Below are 16,442 nucleotides of genomic sequence, written 5' to 3' on the forward strand. Positions count from 1 at the left end.
TGCAGAAAATGTAAAATCATCTACTAGGAGAAACCGTATGAGAAGAAGTGAATTGAATAAGGGCCTCAGGTTCTCAACCACGATCACCTTCATCTCCTCACATACTGTCTCCATTCCACTACCCTCTAGATTGTAAGATCGCAAGGGAACCCCCCCCCCCCCCCCCACACACACACACACACACACACACACCTACCCTGAGTTTCCCGATTCTGCTGCACTTTATGAAATATACACAGTAAAAAAGTTGGGCTGATAACCATCATATGAGGAGCTCACAAGGCTGGGTAAATACACAGAGCAAAATTTAAAAAGGTACCTGGGCTCAAACACAATATCCCAAAATAAACAAGACTGTTGGTGCCACGTATCTGACATTATTTTATCAAATGAGCATGTACCAGTATTGCTGATGTTCTAATCCAGGGTTTTTCAACCCAGTCCTTTCTAATCCAGGGTTTTTCAACCCAGTCCTTAAAGTGAAGGTCCAAGCTAAAAAAAAAAAAAAAAAACTCCATTTACCTGGGGCTTCCTCCAGCCCCTGGCAGTCGTTCTGTGCCCTCGCCGCAAATCCGGTGGCTCCCAGTCTTCCCCTATGCAGAAGCCGACCTCGCCAGGTCGGGTTCCGGGTCGGCTTTTTCTGCGCTCCACCGCGAGGGTCATGTGGTCCGGCCGACGTCATCAGGATTATACTGTGCAGGCGCAGAACTACTGCGCCTGTGCAGTACAATCCTGATGACGTCGGCCGGACCACGTGAAAACCCGGCCTTGGAGCGCACAAGAAGCCGACCCGGAAGCAGACCTGGCGAGGTCGGCTTCTAGAGCGAAGGACACCGGGAGCCACCGGAGCTGCGGCGAGGGCACAGAACGACTGCCAGGGGCTGGAGGAGGCCCCAGGTAAGTGGAGTTTGTTCGTTTTTTTTTAGCTTGGATGTTGTACTTTAAAGGAAACCAGAGACTCTTTAAAATAAAAATTTTACACATACCTGGGGCTTCCTCCAGCCCCATGTGCACGGATCTCTCCCATGCCGCCGTCCTCAATCTTCTGTATCGCCTTTACTGGGTCCCGTAACTTCGGCCAGTCTGCGCAAGACACGTGTGCCCTCTACGTACGTAGTGCGCATGCACAGAGCGCTCCCGGCCGCCCAATCAAGGACGCGTGTCGCCGGGCAGCACCTGCAGTCTTCACCAACCCTCCAGACCTGGAAGGAGCTTCGGAGGGTTCATACACAGTAACGGAGGGTGACGGAGGAGAACAGAGGGGAGCATTGGATATGAGGAGAGCCCACTACACATGCCTGCTCCCCCCATTTTAATAAATGTTGTTTAGGCTACGGTATCCTTTAAGTATCTTAAATGCAGATGTTTTTCAGAAAACCAAAAACACTCACAGGTGATTAGTGTCTCAGCCGAGCTCATTAACTACCTCTGTGGATTTCCACAAAACAAGCACTGTGGGGGGTACTTGAGGACTGAGGTAATAAACCCTGTAAATATAAACCACACATGAACTATTTTGTGCTTGTGATGCTGGATGTTCTGAATGTACGGTGTTCAACTACTAATGTATCTATACTCCACACTAAAAGAGGTTGGCATTGTACAAATAAAAAAATAATAATATCCTCGGATGTCTTGTGAAGTGTGGCCTCAGGGGACCTTCACCACGTCCAGGTATAGATAGTCATGTGCATAGACTTTTCAGTGTTCGCAAATGAATGGTATTCCAGAGAAACATTCACAATGACCATAGGGCTTTGTGGTCTTGTGAATTTCAGACATCTCCCACATGAGTCCTCAGATGCTGACGTAGGGTGGCTTTCCGCGCCAGTCGTTTTCCACAGACAGAACAGGAAAATGGTCTGTTTCCCGTGTGGACAGTCTGGTGGTTGTCAAGAGTGGACTTTTTGGCAAAGCACCGGCCACACTCTGTGCAGGAAAATGGCTTCTCCCCAGTGTGAGACCTCATATGTTGTATAAACTGTGATTTTAAGGTGAAGCACCTCCCACACTGCAAACATGGGAAAGTATTCACACCAGTATGGAGTCTCTGGTGATTGAGGAGATGGGACTTCTGGGTATAAGACCTTCCACAGTCCAAGCATGAATAAGGCCGGACTTTCCTGTGTTCCTGTTGATGTTTGATAAGTTCCAAGCTATAGGTAAAACATTTCCCACATTCCGTGCAAGGAAACACTTTCTTCCCTAAGTACTTTTTCTGACCAGAAACCGACTTGTAGTTCAAAGACTTGTGAGGCTGATCACATTTTTGAGTTCTTTGGTGTTCATGTTGGTAGCCCAAAATAGGTAAGCTTTTCCATGAGTCAGAACATGAATAAACGTTATCTGCACCCCGATCTGTTGGCTGTACCATAGCACTGGAAGACGATTCCTCATGGTTAGAAAGAATTGATGGGCCATATTCAGTAAGAAGACCTTGATGAACATTTGGGATCATAGAACTTGACTTAAGGAGGGATTCCTCAAGATTTGCAGGACCAGATGATCGATCTACAATATGGGGTTCTTGATAAATATCTGAGGTAGCAAAATTCAAATTATCATGAGAGAGTCCCATGTGATGAGAGGGGTGGAGTGGTCTGTTCATGCCGTGAAGTCCTGGTTGGACATTTGCTGTAACAGCATGTGATTTACTAGGAGAGTATTCATCAAAATGGATACTTGGAGTACCGGGGTTTTCTCCTGAAAAGTATTTTGTGATGGCACTATAATCTACATCAAATGCTGGAGATGAAGTCTGTTCCTCCGACGTTCTCCTAATGTCTTGTCCTTCTGCTGAAAATAGAACGCAAGGTGGTAAACTTTAAAATCACGTTTTAAAATCTAGTTTACGGCTAAAAACTTCTAAACACTTAACTGTATCTAAAATAAAATTCATACGATACAGTCCCGGTTATGTGGGACTTTGCCAACCGGCAGTCTCAAACAACTGGCAGGGCATGAGTGGGGGTGTTCGTCTTTGACTAAACTCACTCCTGCAGCTGCTGGCTGCTCTGCTGCATCCTTATACGGCGCAGGATTTGTCACCTGACCCACATTTGGTCATGTGACGCATCAGGAGCCGTACAGAGCAGATGTAGTAAAGCAGCTGGGAACTGCAGGGTGTAAAGAGGATCGGCGCACAAAGTTTTCTAAGTAGTTTCTGCAGCTGCCATCAGGCAACACCCACCTATAGAAAAAGCAAAGTGTGCAGTATGTAAAGAATCCCGATGATACAGTAACTTGCAGCGTGGAACAGAAAAATGGAGAAATAATAATTGTGTCCCTGTATCTGTCAATCCAATAGAGTGAGAGACAGGAGAGGGCGTGCTCAATGTCAAGGAAGTGAGATCGGACTGGCCAGTCATGGAATAATCTTACCTTTAAGTACTCCTGACCTGGTACATGGTCCTCATACTTTTAAAATGTTTTATTACTGGTGTTGTGTGACTAGCACACAGCACCATCCTCCCACTTTCAGCGCCCCCAGTGGCCCCGTTCTGACATAAAATATGTGCTGGGAGGAAGTGACAGTTTTTCCTCCCCTCTGCTCGTTTATAATTCGAGAGGTAACACAGGGGGTAAAAGAGGCACAGGAGGAACAGAGGCAGACAAAAGAGGTACAGGGAGAAAAGAGATGCGACGGGAACATGAGGTCACACAGAGGGACACAAAAGAGGCACAAACTGAGGTGAGACAGAGGGGGACAAAAGAGGCACAGGAAGAAAAAAGGGGGACAAAAGAGAACGGAAAAAGGATTAAAATGGACCTAAAAGTCCCCATCTCATTTGTTAACCAGAGACTACCTGTATTTTGGCTCCACCCACAACATGCCACTGTTTGCCGCATCACGCTGTGCATGCCACTTTCTTCAGTGTCGGAGCCATGCACATTTTTCGCCGCAGCGCACTTTGCGCACGGACATGGGGGTGGGGTATCTAGTGGGTGGGCACAGCAATCAGTGGGTGGGCCCTGGGAGGGGGGGCCCAGACCTGATGATGTGTGAGGGGCCCCAAAATTTCTGGTGGCAGCCCTGCCTGTGGTATTTGAGGTCAGATATCCTTCCGACCTCACATACCACACGATCGCTCTCAGTGCATCTCCCCTGCACGCTGCGTGCAGTATATCATAAGGGGAACTATGGCGGCGGGTGGAGGGGGATGAATTAAAAACGAGCGGAGGGGAGGTAAAACTGTCACTTCCTCCCAGCAAATAATCCACGTTCTGCCTCAGTCGAAGATTATGACTGAGCAGAACGGGAACTACAGAGGGCGCAGGAGGGGGGGGGGGGGGGGGGGGGGGGAGGGTGGTGCTGTGTGCTAGTCACAGCACCAGTAATTAAACAATATTAAAGTAGGAGGTGGGAGAGGGAACCTGGTCAGGAGTACTTTAAGTGTTGGCTGGATAATCCTTATGGGTGTGCCAGCAGAACTGCTTTGTCCCACTAGCCGGGGACAGGACATGTCTCCACCTGCCATGTCCCCGGCTAGTGGGACAAAGCCTTTCTGCTGGCACACCCATACGGGCTATCCAGCCAACACTTAAAGCAGATCCGAGATGAAAAACTATCTATAACAAGTAAATTGTCTATATATCCTATCTAAAGTTTACACAGCATATCTAGCTGCAAACAGCTTCAAAAGTTTATAATTATTTATTCCTGTAATACAATGAGGGCAGCCATGTTCTGATTGTCACAGGCTAAGGGCTGGAGATGCTATCAGCTTGCCTGTGGGTAGATTCACTCCCCTCTCCTCCTCCCTCCTCCCCTCTGCCTCTGAAATCTCTTGCTAGTAACCTCCTCCTCCTGCCCAGACTGAGCTCCCATAAGCCGTTGCTACAGTACCAAGGCACTGGAGAAGCTGTGGGCGAGGCTTGTTTAGTTTTAGTTTAGGGAATTAAGGGTATTAAAACAAAACAAGTATTTGGCTTGAGAAATGCCCTATAAATACATGAAAGGAACACAATTATGCAATGAGTAAAAGTTGATCTCGGATCCACTTTAAGGTGAAACTATTTCATGACGGTCTATTCCGGTCTCACTTCCTTGCCAGTCTCCCTATGTTGCAGCCAAAGCAGCACCATATCCACAGACCAAAGATCTGATTACTCCTCCCCCAGCCAGGGGAGCCATTCCTACTGAATCCAATAGAGTGGTGCTAATGTTTGAATGTATCTGAAGGCTGTCATGGTATATTTAATATAATTATTCCTTACCAGTGCTGAACTCATCTTCATGCAGCTCATCACTTCTCTCATACGTCTCATCTTCATCCTCTAAAACTTCAATCTTTACAGTAATCTGGTCCTTACTCTGAAAGAATAAATACGCAGGTTGTTACGTATAGGATACCGGACATGAGACAAAGCTACATAAGGTAAGCACAGAGGCAGAGCAGGATCATCCACCAGGTATCCTAGGCAGGTGCCTGAGGCCCACAGGGTGTCAAGGGCACCATCATTCACCTTCTCTGACCTCTTTCCACTTCTGGTTACCAAAGACTTCAAGGTGGCCCTAAATCTACTACCTTGCCTATTGCTCCATTACATCTTAATCCATCTCTGCACAGAGGTACGGTCGTGCTGGATCTCCATACCTCTGCGCATTCTCTGCTCCTCTCCTTGTTCCTCCAGTTCCCGTAACCACTCACTGAAAAATTTGACTTTGAGCTAAAGTCTAATTTTCAGACAGAAGAGGCAGGGCTGCTGTGATGTTCCCGCCTATCACCTTTGCACATTTATTCTCTTCCCTGCCCCTTTAGGCTATGTTTCCACTTGTGCGTTTTGTGTCAGTTTTTTCCCTCAGAAAATTTGCATAGATTTTAAAACTAATGTTAGTAAATGCAGCCGTTTCCACTCTATGCAAATTTTCGTACACGTTTGCATGTGTGAAAAAAATCTGAGGTCCTGCATCATATTTTCGGACATCGCATATGATTCGCGTACAATGCTTTGTATAGGCAATGAGGATTTTCGCATTATTTGCGCAAAACTTCCCATTAGATCCATGGTAACAGGAAGTTGGCAGCAGTCATGACTAAATTGTTACTAGGCAGATTATGTATATTTAACTAATGCGAATTTTCGCATAAAAACGCGTACAAATTTACATGTGAATTTTCACCAATCAGAAATTTTTTTTACGATTTTTTGGAGGCGAAAGAGTAACGCTACAGTGGAAATGTAGCCTAAAGGGACCCTAAGCAGCTCTTAAAAATGAAAATCTGCACTTACGCTGCAAGCCTCCTGAGCATGCCCGGTCCAGTTTTTCGAGAATACGCAGGATGCTTACAGCAATGGACACGTGAACGAGCCGGGTGCGTGGACTGGCCGCGCATGCGCAGTTGCTCACGACTTCAGCCGAAGTCGCCACCAGCGGGACCACGGAGGGGATCCAGAACACGCCGGGGGACCTCCCAAGCTACGGGGGGGGCTGGAGGAAGCCCAGGAAAGTGCAGATTTTCATTTTTAAGAGCAGCTCAGTTTCCCTTTAAGGGAAGTGAATGGGGCAGGAAAGAGGAAGGAATGGGAGGGGGATGAGAGGGAACATCACAGCAATTCCGCCTCTTTTCTGGACAGTCAGATTTTTCAAGGAGGGATTACAGGGACTGGAGGAACAAGGAGAAGAACAAACAACGCACAGAGGTATGGGGATCTAGAATGAACATACTTCTGTGCTTACCTTAGGTAGCTTTGCCTCGGGTCAGGTGTGCTTAAAGAGACAAATGTATTTCAAAAGATTATATATTAGGTATAGGTTAAGCCTCATTCGCATGCCAGATAACCTTCAGCCACGATGTTCATTCTGGCATGTGTACAGCTGCCCCACAATGTCATTTATGAGTTAGGCATTGCGTATCACTAAAGGTGGCCACACATCTATCGACCAACCGATTCAATAATCATTACCGAATTGGGTGAAAATTGGTGGCGTCAAGTGCATGCCCGATTGATGTTACGACCAATTTTGGTCCGAACAGCTCAATCGGATATTGGGACGATTGACAAACGGGATGAAACCCCGTCGCTGTCCACCCTAATATTAAATGTGCCCGGTGCACTATACTTTACCCGTATGTGTCCACTGCTGGCTCTGGGCTCCCTCTGTACATGCCCCCCCCCCCCACGTGGTTGCCGGTGTGCACGTGGGTGCGTGTGTGACGTCACATACGTGCCTACATGGGGCGTTCGTATGGACCGAAGCCAGACAGGTAAAGCATAGAGCACCAGGTGGGCACATTTGATATTAGGGGGAACAGCGCCTGGTTGGTGAGGCGGCGGATGAGGCGTAACAGGCTGATACCTGATTAATTTCAGCATGCGGTGTATGGGGAGGTGACAGATCTCTCTCTTTAATCAGGTTCGATTAGAGAGAGGTTTGTCTCTTTGTCAAATCTGCCCATCATTGCTAGATGTATGGGTACCTTAAAGGGAAGATCCGCGCTGAAAAAAAACAAAACAAAAAAAAACTCCACTTACCTGGGGCTTCTTCCAGCCCCTGCCAGTCGATCTGTGCCCTCGCCGCAGCTCCTCTCACTCCCGGTGTCCTGCGCTGAAGAAGCCGACCTCGCCAGGTCAGCTTCCGGGTCGTCCTCATGTGCACTCCACGGTGCGGGTCACGTGGTGTACGTGACGTCATCGGGTCTCTACTGTGCAGGCGCAGTAGTTCTGCGCCTGTGCAGTAGAGACCTGATGACGTCGCATACACCACGTGACCCACGCCGTGGAGTGCACATGAAGCCAACCCGGAAGCCGACCTGGCGAGGTCGGCTTCCTCAGCGCAGGACGCCGGGAGTGAGAGGAGCTGCGGCGAGGGCACAGATCGACTGGCAGGGGCTGGAAGAAGCCCCAGGTAAGTGGAGGTTTTTTTGTTTGTTTTCAGCGCGGATCTTCCCTTTAACCACTTCAGGACCACAGTGCTAAACCCCCTAAAGACCAGGCTATTTTTTTCAAAATAGGCCACTGCAGCTTTAAGGCCATGCTGCAGGGCCACACAACACAGCACACTAGTGATCCCACCCCCACCCCTTCTCCCCACCAACAGAGCTCTCTATTGGTGGGGTCTGATCGCCCCCCCCCCCCCCCCCCCTAGTGTTTATTTTTTTGACAATAAATATTTATGTCAGTATTTTCTTATTATTTTTTTTACTGTTTATTTATTTCAAACCCCTCCCTCCCCCCAGCCAGCCAATCCTGGCAATCAGCTGTCATAGGCTTCAGCCATAGGGTATTTAAATGATGAGGGCTGATTGAGTGCATTGTCTTTCTTAACTACTCACACTGCAAACGCCACTAGGTGGTACACCGTCTGTTGTCCCTCTTTTCTTCTCCAATGAGTAGCACACACACTGCCTGACTATAGCTAAACAGCGTGCCTAACAGGGCTTGTCGACCAAACTTGTCACCCTAATGACTGACCAGTGATCATACAGGGCAGGATGTCAAACTCCAGTCCACAGCTCGTATTAATTGGTGGGACTGAATCAGGAAGGGTGTGGTTCATCAAGTAGAACACATGCCTGCGTGTCTCAGTCCATCCTAAACACTGGTATGGACATGGCCCACCGGACTGGAGTTGGACATCCCTGATTTAGGGGTACAGCAAGTGAGCTTGTGTACAGTACTTCACATCTAGCAATGTAAATCTTGTATTAGTTGCTACCCTCAGTTACCGTTACCTGGTTATGCTGCTGGCTGCAGTCCTCTTCCTGAGAACTGTCCTGGGAACAATGAGGACTGGGGCTTCTTTCTGGCGAATTTCTGTTGCTAGATCCACCTGCAAGAGACACACATTGAATGAACACATGAATTGGATGTGAGGGATCTAGGTGAATCCTCCATACTGGTCTCTCCTTTTAGATGACATGAAAGTCTCCTCTTACCCGGTGATGTGAGGGTCTGATGGTTCTCCACTTTGACATTCTTGTGAGGATCTGTCTGTTCTTCTAAATTTCCCATGGCCTCTACTGATAAACTGACATTAACGTCCTGACACTTTACAGGAACCTGAAACACACAAAGATACACTTACTATCCAGACACTTCCCGTATGTTACTGCATAATGTCCCATAATGCTCAGCACTGCTCACCTCTCCTGACAGCAGCTCAATCATCTTATTGGTGACTTCAAGAATTTTCTTTTTGTTGTTATTCCCAGATATCAGGGACTGAGGTAAGGCCATTGTTACAGGTCTCTCATTCCTGTTCCATCCTTCAGACAGAGGTGACCACATGCCTTCTAACAGAGCGTTTATAGTGGCCATCTTCACTGCAGCATATTTCTGAACAAACAGAAAAGGGTGACGTTATGTGACACTCACAGAGTCTTCCTCACAACTCTAGTCAGCTCTAATCTTTATTAATAGAAACAAGAATATTGTGTGAGAATTCCCAAATCTTCATCCACTATCCAGTCAGGTCTGTGTTTTATTATTAGAGATAAAAGTGATGTCATGTGATCATCCTAAGAGATAAGAGTGATGTAATGTGCCTCTCCCAGAATCCTCCTCACCTTTCCAGTCAGGTCTGCATTTTAATAACAGGATACATTGGCAGCGCTTCCAAACAGAGGCTGCACCCGAACTGACTACCTGCAATAGATGTGCAGAGCTCCACAATTGTGGACTAAAATACACAACATGCATTCAAGACAGGTACAGCAAAGGAGGACGTTAGCTTCAGTATAAATATTATGTGCACAAATTATTCCCTACTTGACTTCCCCACGGCGGTGACGGGTCCTCTCGGGGAAGACCTACCGCTAGTCTAACGATAAAAACACGATTTTTTCCTAGTGCTGCTAGTCATAAAATGGTATACACATTTCTCTCAAACAGACATCAAACAAATGACAGCGCTCATAGGCTGCAACTGGGGGCTCTGCATGCCTGTGTTGGTGTACAATTCAGTTGTAGCTTATGAGCGCTGTCATTTGATTGATGTCTGCATTTTAATAAACAGAGGTAAGAGTGATATCTTGTGACAGTCCCAGAATCCTCCTCACCTCTCCAGTCAGCAGGTAGATGATCTCCATGGTGAGGTTTAGCATCCTCTCAGTCATGTGACTTTGGTCCCTGCTCATCACGACAAGGAGAGTCTGTGATTTACTTCAGAAATTCTCCCTATAAATCATGTACAGATTAAAGATATTAGTCATACCTCCCAACTTTTTGAGATGAGAAAAAGGGACACTTAAGCCACGCCCCTGGTCACGCCCTCACCACACCTCTAGTCACGCATACCATAAAGATTTCATAAGAAACATATGTTGTTTTAGAATTCAAACCACACGGGTCATTTCTATCCTGGTTCATTTTCCTTCATATTAACATTTTAAAATCAGTAATATATCCATTTAAAGGATGGGGATAAAATTTAGAGTCAATCAAACACATTTTTAGTAGAGAAATATATATATCTACATAGAAAGAGGGACAAAGTCCTGAAAGAGGGACACATGAGGGTGAAAGAGGGACAGGGCTCCCAAAAAGGGACTGTCCCTCCGAAAAAGGGACAGTTGGGAGCTATAATATTAGTGATGTAATCAATCTGTCAAATGTTTACTTAGAAAATAGGTTTAATACATTTTAATCGTATCGAATACTCATGCTCTCCTAGCGGTGAGCACCGCTGGGAGACTGATGACGGAGCGGAGATAGCGTGCATCAGCGCGCGTGATCTCCTGCAAAACATGCCCCCAATCGGCGTTAGGCGGTCCTGGGGGAGCCTCCTTGTTTTTACCCATCAGCATGACGCAGTCGTTAGGAGGTTAAAGGGGTTCTGCGGTTCTTTTAAGAAACAAAAACTGACACTTTCTGTGGCTTCTACCGGCCCCCTGTAGCTGTCCTGTCCCGCGCCGTCCTCTACGATCCTCCATTCTCCGCCGCCGATCAGTGTCCAATTATTTGTCTAACAAGCTGAATGCAACTGCGCCCACGCTCGCGTCTCTGGGAGCTTCCTGCACGGGTGCAGTACGAGAAAACTTCATACTGCGCCTGCGCAGGAAGCTCCCGGAGGCGGGAGTGAGGACGCATGTGGCCGCGCAGTTGCATTCATCTAGTTAGACGAATACTTGGATGGCGACCAGCAGCGGGGAGCGGAGGATCGTAGAGGACGTCGCGGGACAGGACAGCTACAGGGGGCCGGTAGAAGCCCCATGTAAGTGTCAGTTTTTATTTTTTTTAAAAAACGCAGAACCCCTCTAAGCAATAGAAAGAGAATAAAGCACAGTGTACGATTATGGTAAGGGATTAGATTGTGAGCTCCTCTGAGGACACTATGCAAAAGCACTGCGGAAGATGTCGGCGTTATATAAATACAAATAATAATGGATTTATAGTTATAATTAAAATCTGCCCCAATTGGATTATGGGGTTCGGTTTTGTATTTTTTCAGTCCTGTTCAGAGGAGAAGAGCTGCTAAGAGCTATCATGTCATCTATCACCTCAGTCCCTGTGGTTGGGAAACTAAGACCTGATAACATAACAGCATAATACACAGACTAGGACAGTACATTTATTTATTCCTATCAATAGATAGTTTAGACCTGAAAGAGAAGCAGCAGCAGAGGAACAAGTAATAAGAGTCCCGGAGAATGACTGTCACATGCTACATACACTACAATACAGAGAAAACCATTGCATGAAAAAGGGGAACTTTACCTGCTGCCAGTTAGATCAATGGCTTTTCTTCTCTCCTCCAGCTGCAGCTTCCTGTTACGTTACCTCTGAACCCAGCTTCCTGTCTCTGCTAGTGTTGTCCGGATCATGAACGATTCGGATCTTTGATCCGAATCTATTTTATGAGTCGATCATCCGAATCATCAAAATGAGTGATTCGGATCGCAAAAGGGGTGGGGCCAGGAGCGACACGCCCCCTCTCAGCGGGCAGCGGGGTCTTGGAAGCAGAGCAGAGATGGATCGCTCTGTTGGAAGGGAGGCAGCCTTGCAGGGACAGCAGGTAGATGAGAGAGAGGGGACCTGGGTGCCACTGCCAGATATGTGTAGAGCACACATACTGGCTGAAATGTGCTGCCCATTATAGGCTGTCTGTTCCTAGTTGTGCTGCACAGTGATCACATTGGAAGCTTTTGGCTCAGCACAGCTCAGTAACTTTGCAGACAGTGTGATTGAAAGGCAATATAATCCTCCTGCACTCGGCACTAAACAGCTGCACTTATCTTCTGGGAATGCTTTCTTTCACTGTGCGACCTTTTCTTTCAAAGTACACAGATGAGCATATAGGTGAAATATATGTAAAGCATATGACTTCAGCATGTGGGTATTACGTGCAAACATTTCTGCTCTCTGCTCGTCCCTCCTCCCATCTCTGTCCACTCCCTGCCCTCTGTCCATCTTCTCCCCTTCTCTGTGTGTCCACCCCCCTCCCCTTCTCCTGTCCACAGACCTGTCCTGCTGTTCATTTCACCCCCGAATGCTTCCGGTAGTAAAATGATCCGAGATTCGGATCAAAGATCCGGATCTCTTCAATGATCCGATTCGAATCATCCGGATCATTGAAAAGATCCGAACTTCCCATCTCTAGTCTCTGCTAGCCTCCTGCTTTTTCTACTTCCTGTCCCAGAATCAGGCTACAAGAAAATGGCAGCTGCTTTTAGAATTTCAATCTCTTGTCTACTGTTTTGCTATTTTGATTATTAAAGATATATTCCTTGTGGGATTATTTTAGTATTTCTAATCCATTCATTTTATTTGACATGATTATTGTTGTTATTATTAACACTACTAATTTTAATATGATTTCATTTTATTTTATACATTTTTAAATTATTTTTTACCTCAAAGCGCATGACAATTTAAGTATACAAGAGTGAGAAGAGGTGATTATGGTGGAAGAAAAGAGAAGATCATTAGCAGAGGAAGTAGCATTTTTTTTTTTTGGAAATGAATACAGTATATTGATTGCTGCTTTGTGTAGCCTGATTAGAGGTGTACGTAATTAAAGGGTGTCTGGATATTTGGGCACCCAGGAAAGCCAATAGTAGAATCTTGTTAAATTACCATTGTTCTACTGTAAAGACGGATCGTAAAATAGCCCTACCTCCCTGACGCGTAACCCTAACATCCCCACCCCCTTCCCTGTGAATAGACACCCTTCCTGCTGCCTTCCAGACATCCCGTTTTACCTGGGACACGTCCCAGGTTCAGGGTCCCCTGTCCCAGGCTGCAATGTGTCCCAGGTTATGTTTCACTTTTGGTCGCCAGGTGTCCCAGCCATGAGACTCTGTGGCCGCATGAGGTAATGTTTGCCTCATTTACTGTTTGCGAGTCAAAGTAATCGTTTTCTGCTGCATTTCATATGTCAGAGGTAACAGTAGTTGCATTTCATTTTGTCGGAGGTAACAGTTATTGCAATTCATGTGTCAGAGGTAACGGTTGCTGTAGTTATTATTTGATGGTCATAGAGACTGCATTTTCTAAGTTGGGGTTATTGTTGCAGAATTTGGCATTTTTGAGGCTCATAATTATTAAATGTTATAATACTGTAGCATCAGCAGCTTCTGCAGATTTCGTGCACAATTTAATCTTACCATAGTCATAATCTGCTGTAATGTCCTACGATATTATTATGTATTTACATAGCACCAGGGCTGTTTCTTGGGCAGTGCGGGCAGGGCGACGACCCTGGGCAATGAACGGCAAGTACAAGAAGGGGGGCACAGGCAGAAGGACATAACCGCTAGGGAGCTGGTGATGAGTGGTGCAGCCAAATGGAAGAAGAAAGAAAATTAACAGCGCAATCACCTTCCTTGACTCCTCCTGGGCTGTCTGCGTCCGACGTCAAGTCATCATCATGTCACCACCACGTGATGACACCTGATGTCCTGTAGCGGTACTGCAGGCTGTCAGTGTGCGGCGCCCATGGAGGTGTCGCTTTCCGGGCTCTCTTGGCCTGTGTGTTTTCCTGGTCCCTGCTTCCTCCTGGATGAGCGGCTGGTCACCATGCTGGGGGGCACTGGAAAACTGCTATACACTGCTAGGGGGCTGGAAAGCTGCTATACACTGCTGGGGGGCACTGGAAAGCTGCTATACACTGCTGGGGGGCACTGGAAAGCTGCTATACACTGCTGGGGCACTGGAAAGCTGCTATACACTGCTGGAAGGGTGGAAAGCTACTATACACTGCTGGGGGGCACTGGAAAGCTGCTATACACTGCTGGAGGCACTGGAAAGCTGCTATACACTGATGGCGGCACTGGAAAGCTGCTATACACTGCTAGGGGACTGAAAAGATGCTATACACTGCTGGGGGGCACAGGAAAGCTGCTATACACTACTGGGGCACTGGAAATCTGCTATACACTGCTGGGGGGCACTGGAAAGCTGCTATACACTGTTGGGGGCTGGAAAGCTGTTATACTCTGCTGGAGGCACTGGGAAGCTGCTATACACTGCTGGAGGCACTGGAAAGCTGCTATACACTGCTGGGGGGCTGGAAAGCTGTTATACACTTCTGGAGGCACTGGAAAGCTGCTATACACTGCTGGGGGGCACTGGAAAGCTGCTATACACTGCTGGGGGGCTGGAAAGCTGTTATACACTGCTGGAGGCACTGGAAAGCTGCTATACACTGCTGGAGGCACTGGGAAGCTGCTATACACTGCTGGAGGCACTGGAAAGCTGCTATACACCGCTGGGGGACTGGAAATCTGCTATACACTGCTGGGGGCACTGGAAAGCTGCTATACACTGCTGGGGGGCTGGAAAGCTGCTATACACTGTTGGGGGCACTGGAAAGCTGCTGTACACTACTGGGGGACACTGGAAAGCTGCTATACACTGCTGGGGGCACTGGAATTCTGCTATACACTACTGGAGGACACTGAAAAGCTGGTATACACTGCTGGGGGCTGGAAAGTTGCTATACACTGCTGGAGGACACTGGAAAGCTGCTGCACACTGCTGGGGGACACTGGGAAGCTGGTATAAACAGTGGGGGGGGGGGTACTGGAAAGCTGCTATACACTGCTGGAGGCACTGGAAAGCTGCTATACACTGCTGGAGGACACTGGGAAGCTGGTATAAACTGCGGGGGGGGGGGGGGGAGGCACTGGAAAGCTGCTATACACTGCTGGGGGACTGGAAAGCTGCTATATGCTGCTGGAGAACACTGGAGAGCTGGTATAAACGGCAGGGGGGGGGTGTCGCTGGAAAGCTGCTATGCACTGCTGGAGGCACTGGAATGCTGCTGTTCACTGCTGAAAGACACTGAAGAGCTTGTTTAAAATGCAGGGGGGGGGGGGGGGGGGGTGGATGGAAAGCAGCTATGCACTGTTAGGACCCCTGGAGAGCTGCTATACGCTGCCTGGGGCACTAGAAAGCTGCTTTGCAGTGCTGGGGTACTGGACGCTGCTAAACACTGCTGGGGGCACTGATAAGCTGCAATACACTGCGGGGGCGCTGCACGTCTGCTATACACTGCGGGGGAACTGGAGAGCTGCTACACACTGCAGGGGAGGGCGGCGCTGGATATCTGCTATACACTGCGGGGGCACTGGCGAGCTGCTATACCCTGCGGGGGCACTGGAAAGCTGCTTTACACTGGGGGTGGGGGGGGGGGGGGCACTGGAGAGCTACTATACACTGCTGGGGACACTGGAGAGCTACTATACACTGCTGGGGGGCACTGGAGAACTGCTATGCACTGTTGGGGGCACTGGAGAGCTACTATACACTGCTGAGGGGCACTGGAGAGCTACTATACACTGCCGGGGGCACTGGAGAGCTACTATACACTGCCGGGGGCACTGGAGAGCTACTATACACTGCTGGGGACACTGGAGAGCTACTATACACTGCTGGGGGGCACTGGAGAACTGCTATGCACTGTTGGGGGCACTGGAGAGCTACTATACACTGCTGAGGGGCACTGGAGAGCTACTATACACTGCTGGGGGGCACTGGAAAGCTACTATACACTGCGGAGGGCACTGGAGAGCTGCTATACACTGTGAATTGGAGTAAGGTAAGATTTTACAACAGGCAAACACTGACGAAATGATTTATAAAGTAATTTTGTAAAAATGTTATAAATTGTGATCAATGCTTTACATCAGAAGAAACTATTAAATCATGTTTAGCTTACAAACCATCGTTAAGAAATACCGTAACTGATATCTCTGAATTAAAGTGAGAAAATGCACCTGAGAAAGCAATAGCACACAGCTTCATAAAACACTTTAATAAGGAAAAATATATGAAATAGATAAAAGAGCATTTTGTCACCTGATGCGCTGAACATTATTTTACATAAGATTCAAAAACCTCAAAGAAATGCTAGAAGCCTGAGGCCCCTTTCACACTGGCGCGCTGCGTTGGCCTACTTGTCAGCAGGCCAACTCTAAGCCAGTGCAAATCTATGGGGCACTTCATATCTAGTGCGGTGCAATGCAATCTGCCAGAAGTGCCCAATTCAACGCTAG

General features: G+C 47.6%; 1 protein-coding gene across 3 annotated transcripts in view; it reads right to left on the bottom strand.

Moving 5' to 3' along the window:
- Positions 1-919: 919 nt before the first annotated feature.
- The window catches only part of LOC137534566 (oocyte zinc finger protein XlCOF7.1-like), a 38,192-nt gene continuing 22,669 nt past the window's right edge, over positions 920-16,442 (bottom strand). For 2 of the 3 annotated variants that reach the window (XM_068256122.1, XM_068256123.1), the window contains exons 3-8: positions 10,005-10,122; positions 9,091-9,282; positions 8,883-9,006; positions 8,679-8,776; positions 5,218-5,314; positions 920-2,796 (exon numbers count right to left, since the gene is read on the bottom strand). In XM_068256122.1, the coding sequence (XP_068112223.1) occupies positions 1,775-2,796; positions 5,218-5,314; positions 8,679-8,776; positions 8,883-9,006; positions 9,091-9,282; positions 10,005-10,082 (1,611 nt within the window). In that variant the 5' untranslated portion in view covers positions 10,083-10,122 and the 3' untranslated portion in view covers positions 920-1,774. Of the gene's footprint in view, positions 2,797-5,217; positions 5,315-8,678; positions 8,777-8,882; positions 9,007-9,090; positions 9,283-10,004; positions 10,123-11,661; positions 11,755-16,442 lie in introns of those variants that run through there. The other variant, XM_068256121.1, reaches the window with a different exon arrangement.

The sequence above is a fragment of the Hyperolius riggenbachi genome, chromosome 10, assembly GCF_040937935.1.
Source record: "Hyperolius riggenbachi isolate aHypRig1 chromosome 10, aHypRig1.pri, whole genome shotgun sequence".
Taxonomy (NCBI): Eukaryota; Metazoa; Chordata; class Amphibia; order Anura; family Hyperoliidae; genus Hyperolius; species Hyperolius riggenbachi.